The sequence below is a fragment of the Sander vitreus genome, chromosome 14 (genome assembly GCF_031162955.1).
Source record: "Sander vitreus isolate 19-12246 chromosome 14, sanVit1, whole genome shotgun sequence".
NCBI lineage: Eukaryota > Metazoa > Chordata > Actinopteri > Perciformes > Percidae > Sander > Sander vitreus.
Window position 1 is genome coordinate 617,161 of NC_135868.1, and position 10,340 is coordinate 627,500.

Consider the following 10,340-nt stretch of genomic DNA (forward strand, 5'->3'; position numbering starts at 1 on the left):
CATCGTCCCGTCCCGTCCCGTCCCCCCCGTGACGTGGATATTACACTATAGCCTACTTGTCCATAATGTGATTTGGATTAAATGATGATTAATTGTGCAGCCCTACACCAGTTCTGTTGTGTTGTGGAAGTGAAATAATAATAATAAATTAAACCAAATTAAATATTATGACTCCTTTAATGCAAATACAATAACAAACTGAACTTCCCAAACAATCATCCCTCCCGTTGTCCTCGGGGGAAACATTTGACCCATTTCAAAAAGTTTCTATATCAGACATTTGGGTTTCTGTGTGTGTGTCTGAGTCTGTGTGTGTCTGTCTGAGTCTGTGTGTTTGTGTGTGTCTGTCTGAGTCTGTGTGTGTGTGTCTGTGTGAGTCTGTGTGTTTGTGTGTCTGTGTGAGTCTGTGTGTTTGTGTGTGTGTCTGTCTGAGTGTTTGTGTGTCTGTCTGAGTCTGTGTGTGTGTGTGTGTGTCTATGTGTGTGTGTGTCTGTCTGAGTCAGTGTGTTTGTGTGTGTGTGTGTGTGTGTGTGTGTGAGTCTGTGTGTGTCTGTGTGAGTCTGTGTGTGTGTGTGTGTGTGTGTGTGTGTGTATCTGTGAGTCTGTGTGTGTGTTTGTGTGTGTGTGTGTGTGTGTGTGTGAGTCTGTGTGTGTGTGTGTGTCTGTCTGAGTCAGTGTGTTTGTGTGTGTGCGTCTGTGTGAGTCTGTGTGTGTGTGTGTGTGTGTGTGTGTGTGTGTGTCTGTGTGAGTCTGTGTGTTTGTGTGTGTGTGTCTGTCTGAGTCTGTGTGTGTGTGTCTGTGTGTGTGTGTCTGTGTGAGTCTGTGTGTTTGTGTGTGTGTCTGTCTGAGTGTTTGTGTGTCTGTCTGAGTCTGTTTGTTTGTGTGTGTGTCTGTGTGAGTCTGTGTGTGTGAGTCTGTGTGTGTGTTTGTTTGTGTGTGTGTGTATCTGTGTGAGTCTGTGTGTGTGTGTGTGTGTGTGTGTGTGTGTGTGTGTGTGTGTGTGTGTGTGTGTGTGTGTGTGTGTGTGTGTGTGTGTGTGTGTGTGTGTGTGTGTGTGTGTGTGTGTGTGAGTCTGTGTGTGTGTGTGTGTGTGTGCGTTAAGTGACAAAAAAAAACTTGGATAAAACTGACCAAAACATCGGTGGAAAGCAACAAAAGTGTTGAAAAAGTTTTTATTTTAAAATATGACTCAGAAAACGCTGCGCGGTCGACCGGAAGACAACACGAGAGTTAATGTGCAACGTGTTGAGTTTTCTGTTTCGTCTCGACTATCAGTCTCCGTCGTGATAAACGTGGATTCACCAGCACGTCCTGAGAACATGTCAACTCTTCCTTAGGTCGCTGTGAGGACTGAAACCAGCCTCCGTGTGGGACAGACTCCCAGACATCATGGGTTCCACGGGGGGAAGACAATCCTCTGTCCAAAACCCATCTTATATTTCCCCAAACTCACAGTGATCAGAACTGACTTGGGTCTGCGGAGCGTCTACGCCACAGCGGGGATGAAATACTGCAGCGACACGTCTTCATGCAGCAGAATCAGGTGGACGACCCTCTCATGGACGATATCTAGAGAGGACAAGATCAATGGGACTATCATTTAATCAGTGATGGAACATGAACCTATTCTTAAAAGAATAAATTGAAGGCGAACGTCCGGAGCTTAGCCCCGCCCACGATGATTGTGATTGGTTTAAAGAAATGCCAATAAACCAGAGCACGTTTTCCTCCCATCCAGGAATGCTGTGTGGACTAACCAGACCTTCCTCCGCAGCGCTGTGGAGGAGGGTCTGGTAAAGCGAGACTACGTTGCATTTTTCCTGCTGCTCCTGGATGAGGAGCTGTGGGTGGACTTACTGCACATGGCCTTGCTGGGGTTGACCTGCTGACCCATGAGGAACTGCTGCAGCTTCCTGATGTCCACCCTGGCCTGGGCCATGGCCTCCGGGTCCCTGCTCTGAGACGGGCCGCCGTCCTGGGAGGCGTCGTCACCTGCAGGGACGGGAAGCAGAGAGAGAGAGGGATGACGGAGGGAGAGAAGTGTGTGAAAGAAATACCTGGAGTTGTCAAGACATTTCCCTTTAAACTAAATCATGGTCAGGGCCACAGAGAAAGTGCAGACGCGACCTTTTCTGCAGGATTTTCCACAGATGTTAACCTTGTGTTGCCTTCCCGTTGACCGTGCAAATCTTGGTTTTTCTGGGTCAACACTTTTGTTGCTTTTCCCAATGTTTCGGAAGCTTTCCAGACGTGTTTTTGTCACTTTTTTCGATGTTTTTGTTGATTTATTTTCTGCGTTTTTTTTGGCGGTGGTGGTTATCGCGCGATAACCACCACCGCCACCTGCAGCTATTACAGGTACTGTAGTACAGTACTACTGCAGTAGGCTACTACAGGTACTGTAGTACAGTACCTGTAGTAGCTGCAGGTGGCGGTGGTGGTTATCGCGCGATAACCACCACCTGCAGCTATTACAGGTACTGTACTACAGTACCTGCACTGCAGTAGCCTACTACAGGTACTGTGGTAGGGCTGCTACAGTACCTGTAGGCTACTGCAGTGCAGGTACTATAGTAGCCTACTGCAGTAGTACTGTAGGCTACTGCAGTGCAGGTACTGTAGTAGCCAACTGCAGTAGTACTGTAATACAGTACCTGTAGTAGCCTACTGCAGTAGTACTGTACTACAGTACTACTGCAGTAGGCTACTACAGTGCAGGTAGTGTAGTAGCCTACTGCAGTAGTACTGTACTGCAGTACCTGTAGTAGCCTACTACAGTACCTGTAGTAGGCTACTACAGTGCAGGTAGTGTAGTAGCCTACTGCAGTAGTACTGTACTGCAGTACCTGTAGTAGGCTACTGCAGGTGGCAGTTATCGCGAGGCTAGTGACAGAGCTCAGATTGGGAATGTTTGTTTTTTTTACTCCGCCCGGGGCGGGTTATTATTATTTTTTAATAACGCAGGTTAAAATACGGGAGAAAATACTAATACAGGAGGACGACGGGAAAGAAGGGTAAAATACGGGACTTTCCCGGCCAAAACAGGATACTTGACAGGTATGTACTCTTCACAAGTAAAATAAATGATCAGTTCACTACTTGTATTGAATTTGACAAAAACATCCAAAAAAAACCCACTGGAAACACTTTTTAAATCACAGAAAAAAACATTTGCTGGAAAATATCGACAAAAACATCCCAAAAATTGCTGGATAAATGAACAAAAACTGTTACGTGGTCGACAGGAAGACAACACAAGGGTTAACGCACAAATAATTGCACATTTTTGACCATTACAAGGAAAATGTCTTAATTCATGGTCCCCAGAGGATGAACCCTATACACTTTGGTGACACTAAGCCCTTCTGTGGTTCTCTCCACAAACTGAAGTTATTTGCATGTGCCGCCATTTGTGATTAATCTCGAGTTAATTTTGGACAATCATGCATTTAATCCGATTACATATTTCATATCGTATCGGACCTTTACTCGGTATGGTAATCTGAGTCATAAAGACGTAAATGTTATTGGAACATGGCTGATGGTTTTTACCCCACGGAGGGTTGCCCAGGTCTTTGAAGTGAGTGGTGACAGAAACCAGATCTGTCTCGATCTTCAGGTTCATCTCTCCGTTCAGGTTGGCCTCCATCACCTGAGAGACAGACACACACATACACAGACAGAGACACACAGAGACACACACACACACACACATATACAGACAGACACACAGAGACACACACACACACACACACACACACACACAGAGACAGACACACACACACACACACACACAGAGACAGACACACACACACACACACAGACAGAGACAGACACACACACACACAGACACACACACACACACAGAGACAGACACACACACACACACACACACACACAGAGACAGACACACAGAGAGACACACACACACACACACAGAGACAGAGACAGACACACACACACACACAGAGACAGACACACAGAGAGACACACACACACACAAACAGACACACACATACACAGACACAGACAGAGACACACACACACACACACACACACACACACACACAGAGACACACACACACACACAGAGACACACACACACACACACACACACAGAGAGACACACACACACACACAGAGACAGACACACAGAGACAGACACACACAGACACACACACACACACAGACACACACACACACACACACACACACACACAGAGACACACACACACACACACACACACACACACACACAGAGACACACACACACAGACAGACACACACACAGAGACAGACACACACATAATCACACACACACACAGAGACACACACACACACACAGAGACAGACACACACACACACACACACAGTCACACACACACACACACACACGGGACAGCACACACAGGACGACACACACACACACACAGAGACAGAGACAGCACACACACACACAAACAGACACACACACACAGAGACAGACACACACACACACACACACACACACACACACGAGACACACGAGGGACACACACACACACACAGACAGACACGAGAGACACACACACACAAACAGACACACATACACAGACACAGACAGAGACACACACACACACACACACACACACACACGACACACACACACACAGAGACACACACACACACACACACACACACACAGAGCACACACACACACACAGAGACAGACACACACAGAGACACACACACACACACAGAGGGACACACACACACACACACAATCACACACACACACACACACACACAGAGACACACACACACAATCACACACACACACACACACACACACAGAGACAGACACACACACAGAGACAGACACACACACAGAGACAGACACACACACAATCACACACAGAGACACACACACACACACAGAGACAGACACACACACACACACACACACATCACACACACACACACAGAGACAGACACACAGAGAGACAGACACACAGAGACAGACACACACACACACACAGAGACAGAGACAGACACACACACACACAGACAGACACACACACGGGACAGACACACGACACACACACACACACACACACACACACACACACACACAGAGACAGACACACACACACACACAGAGACAGACACACAGAGAGACACACACACACACACACACACACACATACACAGACACACACACACACACACACACACACACACACAGAGACACACACACACACACACAGACACACACACACACACACACACACACACACACACACACACACACACACACACAGAGAGACACACGCACACACACACAGAGACAGACACACACAGAGACACACACACACACACACACAGAGACACACATAATCACACACACAGACACACACACACACACACACACAGACACACACACACACACACACAATCACACACACACACACACACACACACACACACACACACACACAGACACACACACATAATCACACACAGAGACACACACACACACACAGAGACAGACACACACACACACACACACACACACACACACACACAGAGACAGACACACACACACATCACACACACAGACTGTCAGCAGCATTACAGAAAAACGACCGGCCTGATTTTAATGAAACTTGGTAGAAGGGTGAAGGACGGGCCGAGGAAGAACTCATTACATTTTGGCTTAATTTGAGCCGGAACATGTTCCAGAACCTTTTTTATTGGATCCGGTACCTCCTGTGTCACCATGAAAAATGACTGTTTGTGTAGTGTTCAATGTTATCTGTCTTGTTAGTCTTTATTCCCCATTGTTCCACAAACATCTCGTGTGACGACTAGTGTGGACTTGACCGGTAAACAGGAAATAAACAGAGCTATGTGCTGGCTGGATTAACAACGTTTATGTCTTTCTGTCACATCTCCAGCAGTCAGATTCCCTGTGTTCCCTCAGAAGGAATCACTGCACATGGGGAGCTCTGGTAATGACATTTCGAGCCTGTTTAGAGGCTTAAAACAGGTTTAAAACCTGCCCTGTTTAAGCCTGTTGGGTGCTAACGCTAGCAGGAGGATAACACGGTGTAGGCAGCACTGATTGGTTTTGTTTTTTTTGCTATTGACAGCTCTCCACATTTACACACAACAGAGCTACGTGTTGGAATTGACCGGAATTCTCCTTTAAGGTTTAAACAATGCCTCTAAACTTTTGTCAAAGCGATGCTATTACTCCTCATTTCCACGGCTGCGGCCATGGCCGATAGCTGAAGTCACGAGGACCCACGAAGAGGGAAACTCTGAGCTGTGTTCTCAAGGTGTAGTGCAGGGAAATATGATCCGCTGTGAGCACGGTGGATTTTATTCTGAATTAACCGGATGTTTTATTTTGTTTCTGTGCTCGACTTCCTGTCCCGCACTATCTGCCGTGTGCTGAATTGCTGCGGCGCTCTCCGGCGTCCGGCAACAATAGAAGCTCTGGGTATCTGCTCCGGAGGGCTGGAGCTGGGACGGAGTAGGGACGCAGACGTTCTGCAGTCAGTGGAAATTGGGGGTTACGGTTTCTTTATTTCAAATGTATATAGATCAGTGTATTCAGGCTTGAGAACATCCTGAACTGCACCAAAACCTCAACTCAAGCACAGTTTGGATGAATGTGACCATGAATCGTACCAGGAAGTTGGAGAGGTTCTTCATTCTGTCCACGATGTTCTTCAAAGTCTTCAGAGGAGGCAGGTAGATACTGACCTGCAGGGACAAACGTATAACAAGACACTCGTCAGAGACGCCTTCCCTTCACTTGCATTGAAAGTAGGGATGCACCGAATCCAGATTTTTGGTTAAGATTCTGCCGAGTCTGAAACTGAATCAGTCGTCTTGTTAACACCAGTTTTTAGCTGTGACTGTCCTTCCTTTGCCGTACCTGAAGTTGCTGCATTCTGGCTGCTGTCTGTAGATTCCTTCATGCTCAGCTCGTATTCTTCCAGATGTTTCATACCAGATGTTGTAACAGCGGTGATGTTGTGTATTGTTTAGGGTCCTCGCCACCACCAGACTAATCAGCATTGCAGATTGAACATGTAGCTGGACTTGAATGGCCTTCTTTTGACTGAAAGTACTGCCAAACAACACTTTTTCTGCTCACCAGTTCCATTTTCCACTTCCTCTCAGCCTGCTGCATTGAAGCTCCACCTACGTAAACACCTTCCTGTAATCAACGGCGCCGTCCTTACGGCGACCAGCGTAGCGCGGAATGACAGCGTAGGGTTCAGCAGAAACCAGAACCCCGTCAATAAGCCCAATATTCAGCCCAATTTATAGACCAATCCTGGATTCAGTGCATCCCTGGTAGAAATCCTGACCTCAAACAGATAATGTATCCACTGTTTGGTGTGTTACACTTAAACCTCCCGTTGTCCTCTGGGTCTAATCTGACCCATTTTCAAAAAGTTTATATATCAGAAATGTGGGTTTCTTTCAACCAAATTGTCCAAAAAAACAACGTGGATGGTTCCCTACGACGCTCTTCACAAGTGAAATAAATGATCAGTTCACTACTTTCATTGGATTTGGGAGTTTTATTCAATTTTATAGCATGTAAAGAAACATTGATAAAAGAACGTTGAAAAACGCAGGGAAAAAAATGTCAAAAAAGCACCGAAAAAAGTGACAAAAACATAGGAAAAGCTGAAAAAAAACGTCTACAAAGCGCAGAAAAATATTAACAGAAACTGGGACAAAAGTGTCGAAGAAGACGACGAAAACGCTGGAATAGTTTTTTTACATTTTGACCCAGAGAAACAAAACGTTGCAGGTCGAACGGGGAAGACAACATCAGGGTTAACAGAGGGGTCACTTACGTCGAAGTCGGGCATGCTCGGCTCTTTGAATTCGTTCCAGAGTCTGCGGGGGATGACGTCGACCGGGACGTCGTGGGTGACGACTCGGCTGATGCTGGAGAGGGTGGGCTGGACAGGAAATCAGTTAGCTTTCTCACACTTGACAAAGGCTACGTTCAGATGTCAATGTTATTGTTATTGTTCTTTTGAGCATGCGGGTCAGTTTGAAACCACAAACAGTTCACACTGGAATCTGATATAGGCCACATTTATAAAAGGTGATGAGATCAGCCAAATAAAAAATCAGATCTGAGCAAAAAAATCAGTGTGAGTGTTATTTTTTTATGATCTGCTCTAGCTTTTCCAACGTTTTAGACACAGACATGGTGACAATAAGGGTCCAAAATGATGTGAAAAAGACGCAAAACTATCACAAAGGGACACAAAGCGACTACAAAGAGACGCCAAAAGGCCCTGAACAAGCCCAAAAGCTGCATGTTGCAGCTCAGTTTGGCAAAGTGATGTCTGAGTCTCACCAGCTCGGCGGCGATGGTGAGGCAGGGGCAGTGCTTCTTGGTCAGTTTAACCTTGACGGCCTTGGCGTTCTGGATGGTCTTCAGCGCTCTGGACAGGTTCTCTGGAGTCACCTCCAGGCAGATCTCGTTGTCCTCAGGGGACACGCCCTCCATCTGGTACTCATCGAAGAAGTTGGGCTGCAGGGAGGAAGAGCACACGGGCGGGATCAGCTGGAAGAGTAGAGGGTCACTTCAAGTGACACGTTTTCTCCAAAGCCCTGTGCCATGTTTGGCATTGCGCGTGCGTGCGTGCGTGCATGTGTGTGTGTGTGCATGTGTGTGTGTGTGTGTGTGTGCATGCATGTGTGTGTTTTGGTGTGTGTGTGTCTGTGCATGCATATGTGTGTGTGCATGTGTGCGTTTGTGTGTGTGTGTGTGTGTGTCTGTCTGTCTGTCTGTCTGTCTGTGTGTGTGTGTGTGTGTGTGTGTGTGTTGTACGCGAGCTCTTACCTGGGACAGTTCACACCACATGCTGACGCCTCCGTTGGCAACTTTACCGGACAGGACGAAGAAGAGGTTGTCTGGAGTCAGACGCAGGACGCACGTCTTGGTCAGCTTGGAGATGGTGGTGATGACTCCTGGGGAGGGCCAGGAGGAGCAAAGGTATTAACCACGATGTACACACGTCACACACGATCAATATCTCTGCCAATTAATATGTTCTGACTCTTTTGATGCTTTCTTCGAGTATTTGTGTGCGTGTATGTATGTGCATGATTATGCGTGTGTGCGAGTGTCTGTCTGTCTGTGTGTCTGTGTGTGTGTACGCATGTGTGTGTGTGTGTGTGTGTGGGAGTGTGTGCATGTCTGCAAATCCCTCCAAAGCAAATGCTTACTGATTCATTTAACAGTTGACAACTTTATTACATTAGTATGAGGTAGTAGAAGTATTTCTATGGGACAAGTAAAGTAAAGGTTTAACGCTGAGTGGGACAAACTGTTTCTTTCTTGCAACAAATTGCACAGATTTCTCATTTTACAGTTGTTAATTTTTTTTTTTCCCTTTACAGTATCTCTTTTTGCATCTCCCCTGATCAATTTCTTTGCACATTAATATTTGTGACGGTTTCAGCTACGTTGTTGACGCTATTTTCGATTTCGACGTATATTACGTTCGTATTTGTTTACAGTCTATTTCATGTTATTGTATTTTTCTATATATATATATATATATATATATATATATATATATATATATATATATTTTGACTGTTGCAGTACTTAGTCACCAGGTTAAATCTCTTGTATGTGAAAACCTAGCTACTTGTCACTTAACCTGATTCGGATTCCTGTTCCGTTATATTTTGATCGTATAAATTAGAGCAAAAAAGCTAAAATTGTATTAAAGATAGCATCTCTATCAGCCGTACTTGTGTGCCGAATTGAAGTCTATCCCTAAAATATTACAAAACTTACGAAAATGTTTAAATGAAATGTGGCGTTGTATTATTATTGCGTCTCCGCAAAGAAATGTGAGTTTACGTGCAGAACGCTGGTGGAAGCTAACCGGTTAGCAGCGTCAGTTTGTCAGTTACCTCCCGTTTAAAGAAGCTAACGCGACTTACGGGTGAAATGGTTGAGACAGGCGATGTCTATGATTTTCCCCCGAAACTTCATCTTGAGCTGTGACACTTATAGCTCCTTAAACTCTGAAGGCAGCGAGATGCGCACTTCATTTAGCATTGGTGTTTTTTTAAAGCGCACCGCCGCCTTTGTTTGATCCGTCCGTGTCTGGGGTCCGATAGGGGAACAGCAGCCAGCGAAAACAGTTCCGGTGTAGATTTTGGACGCGGCCAGTCAGAAGAAACTGAATTTTACATAAATAATATTGCGGCTCCTTTTTGTGTCTTTAATGTATTTGATAACGAAACCCACATTATTGTATATGTTATATCCAGTGTTACAAGGGGCTCTCTTGTACATC

At 45.8% G+C, this 10,340-nt stretch overlaps 1 protein-coding gene across 2 annotated transcripts; it reads right to left on the reverse strand.

Annotated features, from left to right (window-relative positions):
* Positions 1-1,158: 1,158 nt before the first annotated feature.
* On the reverse strand, positions 1,159-10,147 carry hus1 (HUS1 checkpoint clamp component). Of its 2 annotated transcripts, XM_078268339.1 has the most exons (8): positions 9,982-10,147; positions 8,867-8,994; positions 8,378-8,554; positions 7,863-7,970; positions 6,676-6,750; positions 3,553-3,652; positions 1,858-1,992; positions 1,159-1,569 (listed from the first exon to the last, which is right to left on the reverse strand). In XM_078268339.1, the coding sequence occupies exons 1-8, from the start codon at positions 10,031-10,033 to the stop codon at positions 1,487-1,489; spliced, it is 858 nt and encodes a 285-aa protein (XP_078124465.1). In that variant the 5' UTR covers positions 10,034-10,147; the 3' UTR covers positions 1,159-1,486. The 2 variants fall into 2 exon arrangements, with proteins under 2 accessions (XP_078124465.1, XP_078124466.1); XM_078268340.1 differs by lacking the exon at positions 6,676-6,750.
* Positions 10,148-10,340: the final 193 nt, after the last annotated feature.

Excerpts from the sequence above, each read along its gene's own strand:
- hus1 (XM_078268339.1), bottom strand. The coding sequence starts at position 10,033 with ATGAAGTTTCGGGGGAAAATCATAGACATCGCCTGTCTCAACCATTTC. Across the intron at positions 8,555-8,866 it reads TGTGGTGTGAACTGTCCCAG|CCCAACTTCTTCGATGAGTA; the intron begins GTAAGAGCTCGC and ends TCCTCCCTGCAG. Across the intron at positions 1,993-3,552 it reads CCTGGGCAACCCTCCGTGGG|GTGACGACGCCTCCCAGGAC; the intron begins GTAAAAACCATC and ends CCGTCCCTGCAG.